This window comes from Mustelus asterias, chromosome 16, assembly GCF_964213995.1.
Source record: "Mustelus asterias chromosome 16, sMusAst1.hap1.1, whole genome shotgun sequence".
Lineage (NCBI taxonomy): Eukaryota > Metazoa > Chordata > Chondrichthyes > Carcharhiniformes > Triakidae > Mustelus > Mustelus asterias.
This window is the reverse complement of record NC_135816.1, coordinates 23,328,660-23,346,356: the sequence shown is the minus strand read 5'-3', so window position 1 is coordinate 23,346,356 and position 17,697 is coordinate 23,328,660. Positions and strand designations below refer to the sequence as shown.

General features: G+C 41.7%; 1 protein-coding gene across 2 annotated transcripts in view; it reads right to left on the bottom strand.

Moving 5' to 3' along the window:
- Positions 1-293: 293 nt before the first annotated feature.
- LOC144505048 (protein KIBRA-like) overlaps positions 294-17,697 on the bottom strand; it is a 115,795-nt gene continuing 98,391 nt past the window's right edge. The window contains exons 20-23 of one of the 2 annotated variants that reach the window (XM_078230757.1): positions 15,575-15,667; positions 14,399-14,629; positions 3,797-3,924; positions 294-2,932 (exon numbers count right to left, since the gene is read on the bottom strand). In XM_078230757.1, coding sequence (XP_078086883.1) covers positions 2,866-2,932; positions 3,797-3,924; positions 14,399-14,629; positions 15,575-15,667 — 519 coding nt within the window. In that variant the 3' untranslated portion in view covers positions 294-2,865. The remainder of the gene's footprint in view (positions 2,933-3,796; positions 3,925-14,398; positions 14,630-15,574; positions 15,668-17,697) is intronic. The other variant, XM_078230756.1, reaches the window with a different exon arrangement.

Below are 17,697 nucleotides of genomic sequence, written 5' to 3'. Positions count from 1 at the left end.
TCAATAAAGTCAATGCACAAAGATTGATTTATCACACTTTCTGGCTTAACTTTAATTATTTTTGTTGCAGTACTGTATTAAACCTTTTTAAGCACAAAAGTAAAATTTGTATAATTTAGATTTGTTCAATGTGTCACAATCAAAAATGAATTCATTATTTCTGTTGGAATGGTATATTTGCTGCAATTAGAATATAAGTGAATCAGAAAATGGGTTTGGCCCATATGTGCCGTGAACACAAGTGCCAACAGCCGTAAAGAGCTTAGTCGCCATTTGTTTACAAACAGGTATTTCCATTTTCATATGTTTATTCTAATTCAGTAACAAGTCCACATCAAAAAACACTTTTTAATATCAAATAGTTCAGATTTCCAAACATGGCTCACAACTATAAACATAAAACAGCATTTTCTGGGGATTTGTATTTTTGAAGTAGTGCTATAAATGAAGCAATTAATGGTTTATTAGGACCGAGTATGTTGGCTTCCTATTTTCAGTGAATGGCTAGTTACTGTCCAAGCATGTGGTATCATGGATACTCTATGAAGTATCCATGCTTTAGTGCATCACTATAAAACTGATTTAAATAGTCTATCATTGAGAAAACCATAAATAATGAATTACAGTGCAAGTTACTGTATTGAGATGTTCAATTTGAAATAACTTAAAATGGACCAAGTGTGGCAAATAAGTTCAGTGAGCTACAAATGCAAATAGCAATGTGGGAATATGATGTAGGTTCAATAATGGAAACGTCTTAAAATGTCGAGGACAGGGCATTTAATATCATAGATACATAGGGTTGAATATTCAATGGCTCGTGATACCGGCACTGAGGGTTGGAATCTGAAAACGGGAGGGAAATAGCCTAGAAATGGTCACCGTTAGCCTTGGGGGCAGTGCTACCACTCTTAACAGGATAGCAACACTTGTAGTGGCCATTTAATTTGCTGCCACCAGCAAAATGCAACACTGGATCCTGCCAAGCACCAAATTGGGGCTCCCTCTACTTTTTCGCACAGCAGCAGAATTTCTGCTGCTTCTGCAAGAATGTAACTGAAAATTGACTTCAACACTTTCAAGAAAGAACATGCAAGCTTGTCACAGTTCCTGTTCGCTATCTTGGAACCCCTGCTGGATGTGCATACCTGCAAAGATGTGATCATATTCAGTAATGATTGAATGCTGATGGACTGTCATGAGACATTTTCCTAAACTCACCATTTTGAGAAAAGGAAAAAAAAGTTGAAAATCAAAAGAACTAAAAAGGGCAAAAACGCCATTGAGTTACTTGGTTGTGCAAAGCGGTGATAATAGTTCTATCGTTTTTATTTTTTATCCAACTTTCCATTCAATTCTGTGCCATATAGTATAGAATGTGACAGTTGCCCTATGGTCCCCTAGAAAGAGGTTCTCCTTTATGCATAATCTTGGCCACTAAGTATGGGCACATTATTCAACGCAGTGAGAATGAATAACAACAAAATCTGATCCTATCCACAACCACATATGATACAAAGCAGTCTGGAGCAACACCACAAATGGTACTTCCTCTCTGTAACACAAAGCCAATTGTCATGCCATTGGCACCATGAAAGTTGATATTAATCTGGAATCAACCTCAAGATTTTTAGAAGTTTATATGGCATGGTTTCTGTCATACCCCCAGATCTGTTCAACTGAACACACAAATGCATTATACATAGCTTATCTGCTTTCTCAAGTTTCCATTGTTTCTCAGCTATGGAAATGTTATACTCTGTCATAATACACATGTTTTGTTCCAAATACTGAAATTACTTATTTAAGCTCGTCATCTACTTCACCAAAAATCAATGATAACATGAGCATCACCACCTGACTAACTCATGAATTTAAAACCATTAATTAATTTACATCATTGTTTAATTTAAGAAAACATGAATATTATGAGTACCACTACTCAAAATGTTTATTGATGCTGGAATTTTCTGCACCCATGACTCTTGCTTACCTTGCGGCTGTTGGCAAGTAATATTAATTAAGCAGAGGAGAGGTACTTGATGCTGGCCTTGGCTCTTATGTAAAAGGAATTTTTGTTAAGACTTTCCAATTTTCCCCAACTTCAGCAAGAAAGCAGAATGAACACAGTTAAGATACAGAAATAGTACTATGTAAATGAAATTCTGTATTCTGAACCATCATTTGTACCTGGTCCTAAAAACTGACCATTCAGTGTCAAAACTAGATTTTTCTCTCTTAAATAAAGATCATTTAACCTCCACACAAATACAGTACACATTGTTTTAAAACTACACAACATTATTTCCAGAATTAAAATTTCCTAAGCTTTATAAATATATACTGGAGAAAACAAAGCGGGGGGGGGTTTCTTTTCAATATTAGATAACAGACTATTTTAATAGAAGAATATAAAGCTTCTGTTTAGGTACCTCAAGACAGTGACATCACAAACAATACTGAATGTTATTTAATCACAGTTTCTAATTGGTGCTTCAACTCTCTATTGCAGCTTAACATTTATAAAACTAATTACTGTACAATAAGCTGAAAGCAACATTTCCTTTTGAAAGTATTTTCAATTCATTTTGTTCTCGATGTCATTTTTTTTACAAAAATGCTTGAAATATAAACTGTACAAATTAGTTTAACATCAATCTATGCTACATTTTCTCTACAAGAGTTCAACATATAATTGAAGTGTAAATCTGTGTACATTCAAACAATGTAGTGACTTCAAAAGTTTTCTAAAATTTACAAAATATATCTGTTTCATCACAATACACAAACAACTTCAGTTAAACCATATTTTTTAAAAAGCAGCAGTAAGAGAGTACTGCCTGGAATTCAAAGACTTTGTACTGATCATACATCATCAGCAGGCAATGGAAGGATACCTCCCCTTCCTCGTGTGAAAAATGCCATCTTCTCCCTGCAAGAATATGCACAAATCACAATCAAAAATTTAGCTTACATTAAGAAAAGTTCTTTTTGCTGGAAGATTTTTGTTACCTGTTTCACAAAAATTACAAATGTGTAATCAACTGACTAGGAACAGGAACAGTTCAACAAATAAGCTCCTTTTCAAGCACACAACAGTTTGAAAGGTAAAAGAAAATAGGCGGTGCTTTATCATAGAATCCCTATAGTACATTTGAACCATTGAGTCTGTACTGACCACAATCCCACCCAGGCCCTATTCCCGTAACCCCACAAATTTATCCTGCTAATCCCCTGACATTAGGGTCAATTAGGTATGGCCAATCAACCTAACCCGCACATCTTTGGACTGTAGGAGGAAACCGGAGCACCCGGAGGAAATCCACGCAGATACAGGAGAAAGTGCAAACTCCACACAGACGGTGACCCGAGGCCGGAATTGAATCTGGGTCCCTGGGGCTGTAAGGCAGGCAGTGCTAACCAATGTGTCACCCACCAAATGGTAAAGAGGGACAGGTTCATCCCCTGACTAACATATTAATGAGCTGCTGATCCTTGCCATACATACGGCTGTGAAAAAGACACCGAAGTAGAGTTTGGCGCTGCTTATGAGGATGGAAAGGGACAGTAAGTAAGAACAAAAAAAATCAAGAGAATTTAGCTAGAGTCATATTTCTAAACCTCTTAAATCGCTAGTATAAAACAGTGTTAGGAGTCTTCAGCTCTCGATGATGTGTGGACTGGAAAGACATGAGGAAGTAGGAGAGAGCAATTTATCTTGACAAAAAGGGAGGGAAGAAAAACAATTCGTCAATGCAGCAGTGAAACATTTCCCACTGTGCTACTTAAAACTCACCAGAATGATTGCATCTCTAGGGGCTCTTTCTGACTCTGTTCTCTTAATTTATGCACCTCTTTAGATGTTTTCTTCATAAGCCTTTGAACTTTGTTCTCCTGTTTCTGTTGTTCTTTTGTTTGCTCTGCCTGGAGTAATAAGAAAATAGCACTTTTCAAACTTTGTATTGCTTAAACCGAGTTGCATTCTATTAATGGAAACTACAGCAGATCCCATCAATAGGATTTTTTAAAAAACTGAGTGAACCCAGTTGAATAGCATTTGCATGACAAGATCTAACAGTTCTAGTTAATTTTTTACAAAAATCCTAGTAAACAGCAACTTCCTATGGTTCTGCTAACCTGTTCTTTCAGTCAGGTGAGATAAAAATGTTCCTGAAGTTTAAAAATGTCTATCCAGTAATTGGTATGAGAAACATTCCGAAGGAAATGCATCGGCCAGAACTTTTACATATAGGCTGGAATTCTCCGACCTCACCCGTGGCTGGATTTCTCCTGTCCCACTGCAGTGAATGGAGTTTTTGTCGAGCGTCAAATTCCCCATTCTCACAGGCAGCGGTGGCAGAGCGAATGACATCGGAGAATCCTGACCATGGAATATAGATTATAATTTTATCTTCGCCTTTTCTCACATCCAACAAAAAGCAACTCCAAAAGGCAACCTGACACTTTCTATGAACTGATCTTGTGTGCAAACCAATTTGTATTGACATGTTGCTTCAAAGAACAATTGCCAACTGATAAAATATTAAACATATTTATTGACAGGTAGAATCCGAAATTAGTATAGAGTTGTTGAAATCAGTCCAAATCACGCAGCAGTTTTGAATCAGTCCATATATAGGTTAACTGAACAAATAAAATCAGTTCAGTTCCCCAGCCAAAGATTTCTCAAGGGAAGTAGTCCATCACCTACTTAATGGATTATGTAAACACCCTAGCTATGTATTTTGCTATTACTATCACCACAATATACACAGTGTCATTAACATGGAAAGGCATTCTAAAGAGCTTAATGGAGATGTGCGGGGGATAAACGGAGTTAAGTACTGGGATTGAGAGTAGTGTTCAAAAGCTTGATCAAAGAAGTGGGTTTTCAGGATGATTTTACAGGAGAAGCTGGTTGGAAGGCAGTGTGTGGCTTATGTGGCTGAAGACATGGCTGATAATGGTAGTACGATATACAAGAGACTGGAAGCAGAAGATTGAAAATTGGGGAAAAGGGTTGTATTCGCTTGATCAAAACTTTAACTAAATGATACATCACAAGTATTAAGATTCTTATATTCATAAAGGATTCATGTATTTGAGACATCAGTTTATAAGACAGAGGCACCTTACTCAAATAATAGATGACAAAATTATAGGAATAGAAAAAAATGTCAACAACCACTTGTGACATTTGACAAGTCGGTGTCTATGTTCTGGTAATTCTGATGAAATGAAATTGTTAATTAATACTTCTGTGAAGCAGGTTAATTATTTTTATCTCATCAAATGTTTGCTGGAAATCTTTATAAATAACATCCATTACATCCCCTTATCCACTACTTTAGTCAAGCCTTATTGGTTCTAGGATTTATTTGTCACAGAAAGCTACCCCGAAGATACTTAATAAGTTCACTACTTTTCTGGTATGTGTTATTCTGCATATCTCAATCTATATTCAAATTTAAATCCATTAAAACCACTGCCTGTGCTACACTGTTGTCTAATCTCATAATTTATACATTCTACCACTTAACAGCTGCTACCAGGGGGACAACTTCCACTACATATTAACTCAACCAGGCACACCTGGATGAGAGAAATGCTATGAAGATTATCAAACCTTTCAATTTTTAATCTGTAAATTATGGCAGAGGATGCAAAAATTACAACAAATCTGAATTGGTAATAAAAAGAACTTCATGATTTTCAGAATGATATATAATGAATAGTTTCAAATAACTAATCTAACTTTAGCCTTGAAACTGTTTATAACACCAACAAGTATGGTTCCTCATCTGTTATGAACTAAAGCTAAGCAATTAATAATTTATAAACTGGTATTGTTCAAATATTGACATCAAACCCATTTTACAAGGATTTTGCTTCTGCAGTACCATATTTCTGTTTCGAGAGATCCTCATTGAACTGCTAAAATCACAAGCAAAAAGTAAAGCAACCCAATTAAATAACAAGGGTCCTTACACATTGGTTGGATTTTAAGAAATGCAATCTCTAAAAGGATTTGCTGACATAAAAGGTGATGTTCAAAAATGTTACTGAACTCTCAAAAAACAGGATTAATGCTAAAATCACGAGGAAACTTGGACAGCAACTTGCATAAAAGACTTTTACAATTCACAAAGGTTTCTCAGGAATAGCTGGAGCTAAAATCCTCCAGACTGCTGTGTTTATTTAATGAATAGACTATGCTGCCTAAAGGGATAAAAGTGTTCCTGAGGGAAATCAATTATAACTAAGACAAAGAATATCACACTTTTATAGCGATAGAAAGAGGGAAACGAATAACTACCCAATGGTTTGATTCCAACCATATCAAGTGCTTGATAGGTGTCCATAAAAAATGAATGACACTTGAAGTGAATCCTGTTAACATGAGTCATCTTGATTGGCTGCTACCAAATAGGTGGGGAAGTGGGTCTTAATGTTTTGTTACAAAAGTATAAAAACACCTATAAGGAAGTGTTGGCAATAAACCTAGAAAAATTAAGATTTTAAAAGGCCTTTTTTTCTCCTAAAGACTGACAAAATTTATATAATGCAGGTGATTTTGTTTGAGATCCCGATATCAGGTTCAAATGAGGGCCCTAACCCTGCATTTTGCAGTTGATGGTCACCCAGCAGTGATTTCAACTGTCAGACATGCCCTCCTCCCGTACCATGACCCCGCCAATGAACATCAGGTCATTGTTTCCAGGACTGTCACTGACTTCATCTCCTCTGGAGATCTTCCGTCCACAGTTTCCAACCTCAGTCCTCCAATCTCACACAGCCTGCTTCAACTCATTCCCAAAATCCACAAACAGCACTGTCCTGATACACCCATCATATGAGCCTGTCCGTGCCCCACAGAACTCATGACTTCCTATCTTGGCTTCATTCTCTCCCGTCCACTCTTTTCCTATGTACATTCGTGATTCCTCTGATGCCCCACGTCATATCAACAATTTCCAGTTCCCTGGGCCTAACTGCCTCCTCTTGACTATGGATCCCTCAACACCTCCAACCCCCACCAGAGCTCTCCACTTCCTCCTTCAGCAGAGGATCAAACAATCCCAGTCCACCACCACTCTCCTCTGCCCAGCTGCACCTGTTCTCTCACTCAACAATTTCTCCTTTAACATGTCTCACTTTCTGCAAATACATTGTGTGGCTCGGGCTACCCGCATGAGCCCAATTACGCTCGTCTTTTTGTGGGTATGTTGAACATTCTTTATTTCAGTCCTACTCAGGTCCCCTCCCACAATCTTTTCCTGTTACATTGATGACTCCATCAGTGGCATTTCATGCTGTCGCTGAACCTGGAAAGTTTTATTGGATTTGCTTCCAATTTCAAACTCTTCTCTCACCTTCACACGATCCATCTCCAACACTTCTCTTCCCTGGTCTCTATTTCTGGTGATAGACTGACCACTAATATTCATTACAAGCCCACCAATTCCCATAGCTACTTCAACTGCAGTTCCTCACCTCACTTCCTGCAAGGACGCTATCCCATTCTCCCGGTATCTGTCTTCGTTGCATCTGTTCAGATGATGCCACCTTCCAAAATAATGCTTCTGACATGGCTTCTTTTTCCCCCCCAAACTGAGGGTAACCTTCACAGTGGTTGACAGGGTACGCCAACCATCTCGTGCACTTCTGCCCTCAGTCCTTCCCCTCCCTCCCAGAACCATGATAGGGACCCCCTTGTCCTCATTTTTCACCCCAGTGGCCTCCACATTCAAAGGATCATCCCCCGCTATTTCCAACAACACCAGCATGATGCCACTACCAAAAACATCTTGCCCTAATGCCACCAACCCCTCCTCCCGTCAGTACTCTGCAAGGACCACTCCCCTCCGCCCCCACCCCCCCCATGACACCCTGGTCCATTCCTCCATCACCCCCAACTCCTCATCCCCCTTCCCATACAATCGGAGAATAGAAGGTGCAACACCTGCCTCTTTACCACCACATTCCTCACCATCCAGGGCTTCAAAAACTCCTTTCAGGTGAAGTACTTGCACTTCTTCAAGGTCAAGGGTGGGTACCGGTAGACAGGAAGGTGGGTTGAAGTGTGTCTACTTCAATGTAAGGAGCATCCGGAACAAGGTGGATGAACTTGGGGCGTGGATTGGTACTTGGGACTACGATGTTGTGGCCATTACGGAGACGTGGGTAGAACAAGGACAGGAATGATTGTTGGACGTTCCGGGGTATAGATGTTTCAGTAAGTGTAGGGAAGCTGGTAAAAGAGGTGGAGGAGTAGCATTGTTAATCAAGGATAGTTTAACGGCTGCGGAAAGGCACTTCAAGGGGGATCTGCACACTGAGGTAATATGGGCTGAAGTTAGAAATAGGAAAGGAGCGGTCACGTTGTTAGGAGTTTACTATAGGCCCCCAAATAGTAATAGAGATGTGGAGGAAGAAATTGCTAAGCAGATTATGGATATGTGTGGGGGTCACAGGGTAGTTGGCATGGGGGACTTTAACTTTCCAAATATTGATTGGAACCTTTGTAGGTCAAATAGTTCGGATGGGGCAGTTTTTGTGCAGTGTGCGCAGGAGGGTTTCCTGACACAATATGTGGATAGGCCGACAAGAGGTGAGGTGAGGCCACATTGGATTTAGTACTGGGAAATAAACCGGGCCAAGTGTATAGATTTGGTTGTGGGAGAGCACTTTGGAGATAGTGACCACAATTCGGTGTCTTTTGTTATTGCAATAGAGGGGGATAGGGCCGTACAGCAGGGCAAGGTTTACAATTGGGGGAGAGGGAATTATGATGCGATTAGGCAAGAATTAGGGGGCATAAGATGGGAACAGAAACTGTCAGGGAAAGGCACTAATGAAAAGTGGAACTTTTTCAAAGAACAAATACTGGGTGTCCTTGATAGGTATGTCCCGGTCAGGCAGGGAGGAAATGGCCGAGTGAGGGAACCATGGTTCACGCAAGAGGTGGAATGTCTTGTGAAAAGGAAGAGGGAAGCTTATGTAGGGATGAGGAAACAAGGTTCAGATGGCTCGATTGAGGGTTACAAGTTAGCAAGGAATGAGCTGAAAAAGGGGCTTAGGAGAGCTAGGAGGGGACATGAGAAGTCCTTGGCGGGTCGGATCAAGGAAAACCCCAAAGCTTTTTACTCTTATGTGAGGAATAAAAGAATGACCAGGGTGAAGTTAGGGCCGGTCAAGGACAGTAGTGGGAACTTGTGTATGGAGTCAGTAGTGATAGGCGAGGTGATGAATGAATACTTTTCTTCAGTGTTCACCAAGGAGAGGGGCCATGTTTTTGAGGAAGAGAAGGTGTTACAGGCTAATAGGCTGGAGGAAATAGATGTTCGGAGGGAGGATGTACTGGCAGTTTTGAATAAACTGAAGGTCGATTAGTCTCCTGGGCCTGATGAAATATATCCTAGGATTCTTTGGGAGGCAAAGGATGAGATTGCAGAGCCTTTGGCTTTAATCTTTGGGTCCTCACTGTCCACGGGGATGGTGCCAGAGGACTGGAGAGTGGCGAATGTTGTTCCTCTGTTTAAGAAAGGGAATAGAAATGACCCTGGTAATTATAGACCGGTTAGTCTTACTTCGGTGGTTGGTAAATTGATGGAAAAGGTCCTTAGGGATGGGATTTACAACCATTTAGAATGATGCGGATTAATCCGGGATAGTCAGCATGGATTCGTGAAGGGCAAGTCGTGCCTCACAAATTTGATTGAATTTTTTGAGGAGGTAACTAAGTGTGTTGATGAAGGTAGGGCAGTTGATGTCATATACATGGATTTTAGTAAGGCGTTTGATAAGGTCCCCCATGGTCGGCTTATGATGAAAGTAAGGAGGTGTGGGATAGAGGGAAAGTTGGCCGATTGGATAGGTAACTGGCTATCTGATCGAAGACAGAGGGCGGTGGTGGATGGAAAGTTTTCGGACTGGAGGCAGGTTGCTAGCGGAGTGCCACAGGGATCAGTGCTTGGTCCTCTGCTCTTTGTGATTTTTATTAATGACTTAGAGGAGGGGGCTGAAGGGTGGATGGGGATCAGTAAATTTGCTGATGACACCAAGATTGGTGGAGTAGTGGATGAGGTGGAGGGCTGTTGTAGGCTGCAAAGAGACATAGATAGGATGCAAAGCTGGGCTGAAAAATGGCAAATGGAGTTTAACCCGGATAAATGTGAGCTGATTCATTTTGGTAGGACTAATTTAAATGTGGATTACAGGGTCAAAGGTAGGGTTCTGAAGACTGTGCAGGAACAGAGAGATCTTGGGGTCCATATCCACAGATCTCTAAAGGTTGCCACTCAAGTGGATAGAGCTGTGAAGAAGGCCTAAAGTGTGTTAGCTTTTATTAACAGGGGATTGGAGTTTAAGAGCCGTGGGGTTATGCTGCAACTGTACAGGACCTTGGTGAGACCACATTTGGAATATTGTGTCCAGTTCTGGTCACCTCACTATAAGAAGGATGTGGAAGCGCTGGAAAGAGTGCAGAGGAGATTTACCAGGATGTTGCCTGGTTTGGAGGGTAGGTCTTATGAGGAAAGGTTGAGCGAGCTCGGGCTGCTCTCTCTGGAGCGGAGGAGGCTGAGGGGAGACTTAATAGAGGTTTATAAAATGATGAAGGGGATAGATAGAGCGAACGTTCAAAGACTATTTCCTCGGGTGGATGGAGCTATTACAAGGGGGCATAACTATAGGGTTCGTGGTGGGAGATATCGGAAGGATATCAGAGGTAGGTTCTTTACGCAGAGAGTGGTTGGGGTGTGGAACGGACTGTCTGCAGTGATAGTGGAGTCAGACACTTTAGGAACATTTAAGCGGTTATTGGATAGGCACATGGAGCACACCAGGATGATAGGGAGTGGGATAGCTTGATCTTGGTTTCAGATAAAGCTCGGCACAACATCGTGGGCCGAAGGGCCTGTTCTGTGCTGTACTGTTCTATGTTCTTTTAATTTGGTCTACTGTACTTGCTGCTCCCAATGCAGCTTCCTCTACATTGGGCAGATTAAACAGACTGCGTGACCACTTTGTGGAACACCTTTGCTCAATCCACATGCATGACCCCGATCTTCTTGTTGCTTGGCATTTCAATTGACCATCTTGCTCTCATGCCAACATGTCTGTCCTTGGCCTGCTGCAATGTTCAAGCAAAGCCTAACGCAAACTAGAGGAACAGCACCTCATCTTCCAATGAGACAGTCGCCTTCTGAACTCAACATTGAGTTCAACAATTTCAGACAATGAACTCTCTCCTCCATCTTTACCCTCTTTTAACCCAATTTTTTTGTCCCAGTGTAGCCCTCCTCTCCCAAAAGACCATCTGTCACTTGTTCTTAAGTTTTGCTTTCAAAGAGCATTGAACTTTGTTCTGGTATTAACACATTCTGCTACCTCACCTTTATACCACTATCAGCATCTTTTTCAGTTCTCAACATATTAACACTTCCACTGTCTTGTGTCCAAACTCCACATATCCCTAACTTTTTTCTTTGCTCCACCCACTCAAACAGTTCTGTAGTGCGCAACAAGATACGGTGATCCATGAGATCCCCTTGCAAATGTACTGGAGTGCTTCGCCAGATCTGTCAAGGCATCATAATTGCATCTTCAAGATGCCAATGGTGTGCTCTACTAATGCTCAGGTAGTGGAACTGGCATTATTTGTACCTTCGCTCAGGTGGACTTTGTGGCCACTGCACAGGTGTCACCAGCCACGTCGTTTGCATGTACCCTTTGCCACTGAGGAATCAATGCTGAATCCTGTGTGTTCCCTCGAAGATGTCTGAAATCTATGATCCACTCAAGATGCACGAGTTGTGGCAACTTTCTGGGTATCTTGCACAAACCTGCATGATTTGTTTCTTGTGGTAACAAGACCAGCTCCATGTTAAATGAGTGGAAGCCTTTCTGTTGATGTACTGGAATGCCTGTTGCCAGGGAGCATTTATTGGTGAGTACAGTCGATGGCACCCTGCACCTATAAAAATCCAGAAATCACAGCAAAGCCCAGTGCTCTGGCATCCTGGCTTGCTTGATTTCTAGTCAACGTAATTGTGAGCCTGGGCAAAAAGGGCATCTGTTACCTCCTGTGAGCACTTGTGCATGGAAGTTGAGAGGTAGAGCCCTGGGAGAAGCCACTTGAGGAGACATTAAGAGCAGCAGTGACTTTAAGAACCATGAGCTCCCAATTCCATTGGCATCAACCCCGCAGATGTGAGCCACCAGATCCCTGGTGGCCTGAGCAACACTGTCTCTTGAGAACTGCCTATGTATCTGTGAACCTCACCCTCTATGCCAGGAGGGGCCCTGCTGCCCCTTGCTCATGAGGGTGAAGCTCCTCTCTTTGAGTAGTCTGGGCAGGTCTGGGGTCCTCAATCATTACAGTCTAGGACCAAACTTTTACAATACACATGAGGACTAACATGTAGTGAAGAACAGATTATTTGTAGGGGGGCTGAGACTTCTCATCTGTGAGCTTGCCAGTGGCAAAATTCTGGGCTCCTGGTTTTAACATGCACAGGCAGCTTGACCAGTCACCCACCATGTTATCGCTGTGGGGTTTTTCGATACTGAGAACCAAGGAGTTAACGCAAGGAGCTCAACTGGTGCCATCATTCACAATTAGTCTTGCTTTATTACTTCACCGGATTTCCTGCACTGGTCATTGGTAGGTTCTGAACATGTCTCAGCTGCGCATTTCTCCTCATTCAGGAATACAGTTAAGTTGGTTACCCCAATCGCCCCTCGCTGCTCCGCTCCCCCAGTCAGTACAGCTCTCCTCCAAACCACCTTCAGGCCTTCACCAACTGAATTCTGTACTGTGCCATCGCTTCAGGTTGCAAGATGGTGTTTCTGAGGTCTTACTAACAGACCACTCCTCTTTGACTCTGGAAGCTCTTATCATCCCGGAAGAACATGTAACTAGCCTTCCATTGTGAGTGCTCGTGGGAGGTTTTCAGGGACGTTTCCCTCCCTAAAATACCCATCAAACTTCCCTCTCCAATCCTTGATCCCACTGCGATTGTGGAGGACTATATCTGTGTTAGTCTCCCGAGTCAATTGAGGTGGATGTGCCTATGCTAAATGTGGACCGTACCCCCCTCCCCAGCTTGAGGCCTATTGAACAGTGAAATACCGAGACCCCACTCCCAACCCTCTGGACTTTCTAATGCACTTCCCCTGCCCCCCTCAAAATCACCCCCTCCCAACCCTTCCTTGAGTGGGACATGGACAGTCTTTGCAAGGTCAGGTACTTCTTCACTCCAACTTTCTTTTGTCCCTCTAAGAGACTTTGTCCATTCTGGCCCAGAGGCGGCTTCCAGCTCGTGTTCTCCCAATGATTTGGCTGCATGCAATCTTCACCACATTGTTCCCCCCTCCCCTAGTCGTGCCCTGGTCCTGCTGCATATTACAAGCCATCATTTCCTTACCACTGGTCTGGTAGGTAGGGCCTTACCTGTGAGACTGCCCTCTCCCCTCCCCCATGGAAGTGTCGTGGAGCTTCCTGAGAAACCTGGCACTGATTCCAAAGTGCCACGAGCACTCACAATGGAAGGCTAGTGAAAGAACCTCAAAATCACAAGCAATGTACAGGTCACCATGGTTCACAGTTGTGAAATATGTTGGTTTAAGTGGATGTCAACATGGCCTTTCAATCCAGCGTGCGGGATGATTCCAGCAAGCAGCCACTATAATGAGTATGCATTCCTGAAGTGGCACGGCGGGAAACACATGTTGCCATTGAAGTTAGGAGCGAACGATCAGAACCTGTTTTTCCACTGACGTAAACTGACTTTTTTCGCTCTTTTGATATTTTCCACTCCTGCCTGCCATGACACCCACTGTCGGCGGGAGTGGAAAATCCTGGCCTTCGATTTTGTTACAAAAGGTAACATGTACTATTTACCCAACATCCAAGACACACACAAACAGCAAAACTGTGATTTGTTGTCTTGCCATAAATTAGTCACCACCTCAAGTCTAACTTGACCAAATGTAGTTGAAATTAATGTTTACAAATACAGAGGAGTTTATTATCAAGCATTGAAACCTCACAAATACATGTTTCCTGTCCTTTTCTTGAAAAGAATCTTCGTTGTATTCATATTAATTTATTTACAATCTTATCCAGTTTTTCTTCAAAAAAATTGGTTTCTAATGTGACCATGGCAAATTTGCAAAGCAATTGCAGGTCCTCATTTCAATAAGATTTTGTTTCTTCCAGATTCAAATGCTAGAAAATGTTAAAGACTTATTTTTAATCAATGAAAGATTTGTAAACAGCAGTTTGCAATTACAACCCTTCATTTTAAATTAACAAGAGAATTATGCAATATACATGTTTCACCCTCTCCTAACCACTGTACATAACTGAACATGAAATAATAAATGTCAATACCTGTTTTTCAACTTGCTTCAGAAGGATCTGAAACCTCTCATCCTCTTTCACCCATTGAGGCAGTTCTGTCTCTCCCCTGGCTTTGGCCTCATCGATTTGTTGTCTCAGGTCCTTCAAGATATCCAGTTCCTGAGTTAACCTGTGCTGCCTGGTCCTCGATGCCTGCAGATCCAACTCCAAATCCAAAGAGGTTCGCATCAGTCTCTCTGATCCCACCCTTCTGATTGAAGGCTGAAAAAGACAACAATGTTTGCTTTTACATAGTGAATTTCTTAGAGGAGGAAATCCAATGATCTAATGCTTACTTATAAACTGTAAACCAAGAAATCCAACAACATCCTTCGCATTCTCAAAGAATTATTGAATGAGAAGATTTGTTTGTATCATACTGAGGTCTATAAGGTACTAAGCTAAACATAAACTAACTAGTATACGAAATTAGTTCATATTATTTAACGATTAAATATCACAGTTACATTTTTCATTTGGAGAACTCACATATAGGAAGCCAGAAAAGCAGACCTTGCCAGGTGCTTGTGCACTCAGTGCCCGATTGAGGGATCTAGTTTTAAGCTTATTTATTAGTGTCACATGTAGGCTTATATTAACACTGCAATGAAGTTACTGTGAAAATCCTCTAGTTGCCACACTTCAGCGCCTGTTCAGATATGCTGAGGGAGAATTTAGCATGGCCAAAATGAACCTAAGCAGCACATCTTTCACACTGTGGGAGGAAACTGGAGCACCCAGAGGAAACCCATGCAGACACGGGATGAACGTGCAGATTCCGCATTGACAGTGACCCAAGCCAGGAATCGAACCCTGGTCCCTGGTGCTGTGAGGCAGCAGAGCTAACCACTGTGCCACCATGTGGCATCAAGGAGAAGGTAGGTCCACTGAGAGCCACCCATCTCCCTTTGCTGACAGTGGCCTTGCCCACTCTCTCACATCCCAACCCCTCTTCCACTGACTCACCTGTGCCGGAGTCCATGGCATTCCCACAGACTATTCAAGCAACAGTGTGACAGGGTTATACTCAGCAAGTCATACCTTACAGCCAATGTCTCAAACTCCTCTATCACCATCCTATCCCAGCTGGATAAAAATTTCAGCACAATAATATAAAATTAGCAATAGTTTTCTTTTATAAAGGAAATACATTATTCTACTCCCTACCATTTTCATTCGCAAACTGCGCCGTTCCATTGCATTCCGGACAAAAGGGGACCGCTTGGATAACGTTGAGCTGTCACTATCACTTCGATTTAGCTGAAAAAGAAAATTGTTATATGATTAACAATGTTCAGCAAAGAAAATTTCACCTCCTCTATTTCCTCACAATAGGGTTGTCAGAACATGGTGAACTCCAAGGATGCTAATACTTAATCTACATGCAGAATTCCACAGGACCAAACCTTTAACTATCTTTCTTTCATACTCAGCATATTAAATATAGAAAAGATACAGTTGTCTTTTGAGAGAGCAACAATGATTTATTCGCTGGAACTTCCTTTCCAAACTTTCCCCTCACTTCTCTCTAATGACTTCTGCGTGAACTTATACATTGAAGGTTTTTAAATTTAGATTGATTTGCTAATGTTTTGCAATGTGCTGGTTGACCTCAAATAGTTTAAGAAAAGGACAATCTTGATCCCAAGTATTATTAATTCGCAAACATATTTAACAATCATTGCTCTTGAAAGAGCAGAGACAAGGGACTAAGAAGTTTTCAGGCATCAATAATTGAAGTTGTTAACAAGCTTGAGAGATTCCAAGAGCCTTCTGCCTCTAACTCTTCAGAGCAATCTGCAGTTTATGTCATTTCCCATACAATGGCTGTGATTTAGCAGCCACACTAGCCTCGCGACTAAATCTCACGAAAGGCGAAAAAACGGGATTTGCTCCAGTGATATTTTGGTTTCCAATCTTCTCTACCCTCCCACCGATGAGGCAGTGCCAGAGTGGCAGTACCAACAAAAGCCCTCTGGGGAGCCCTGTTAGGAGGTTTCTCCTTGTGTGGTGGGGGATGTGTGCCCCATGCCTGTGGAGGGGGTGCCATCCTTGTTTGTTGAGGGGTTGTCAGTGTCAGTGGGAGGGTGAAACTGAGTTTATTTTTAAAGAAACCTCCCCAATCTCTGTGGAGCCAACCTTCCCTGCTTTATCAGGCCCTGGCCTGCAAGACTGACGCCATAAAGCACACCCCCAGATTCACTATGCACTATGTGCCAGAGAATCTGGAGAGAAATCTTGGCTTTGCAACTGGAGAACTACAGTTTTCAGACTACAACTGACACTTTTGGGTTGATTCCACCCAATGTGTGTAGATCACGAGTTGCAGGATGACTAGGCGTAACACTTGGATAGTGCTTGCAAAAAGCCACGATAGTGCAATAAGCGATGACACAATTTAGGGAACCTAATCACGGAAAGGCACGCCCAAGGCAATTAATAAACAGGCTCAGGGTCAATATGATCAAAATGTGCCTCTGGAGAGTGCTGTGCACTTGTATAATTGGATAGACTCCCGAGTCAGAAAAGACCCATTGGCATGCACTTATGTTATTAAAGGAACTGGAGAGTTATTTCTAATTTTCAAATATCAAAACAGCAATATTGACAAATAAAAAGAAAATTGCAATAAGCTGTGTATATTTCTATAAACAGAAACTAATAATAATGAAATCAAACCAGAAAATGCTGGAAATACTCAGTAGGTTTGGCAGCATCAGTGGAGAGAGAAACAGAGCTAACTATTCATGTCAGTGAACTTTCATCAGAACTGGATAAAGTTAGAAATGTTTTGAGCATGTGAAAGTGGGGGAGGATAGGAAGAAGAATGAAAGGGAAGGGAAGGTCTGCGATAGGATCGAGGGCAAGTCAAGCAACAAAAGGTTTCATGGTGAACTGCCAAAGGGAGTGGTAATGGGACATGTAAAGCAACAAAAGATGCCTCCAGAAGAAGTATGAATGGCAGGATCCTGAATAGCTGCCATCTGAAAGCAAGTAGAAAAGCAGAGACAAAAAATAAATTAGCAACAAAAACTGAAACAAAACAGGTGCACAGGTTATGATTTAAACTTGTTGAATCAATTTTGAGTTCAGAGGTCATGTCCATAGACTCCCAATCCTCCTTCGATACAGAAGTAGTGCCAGAAGCCTGGACAATTTCAAATAATACTCACTTAAAAAAGGGTGCAGGGATAAACCCAGTTTACAGGCCAGTCCCACAATTGTATGAAAGCTCTTACAAACAATAATCTGGGACAAAATGAACAGTCATTTGAACAAGTATGAATTAA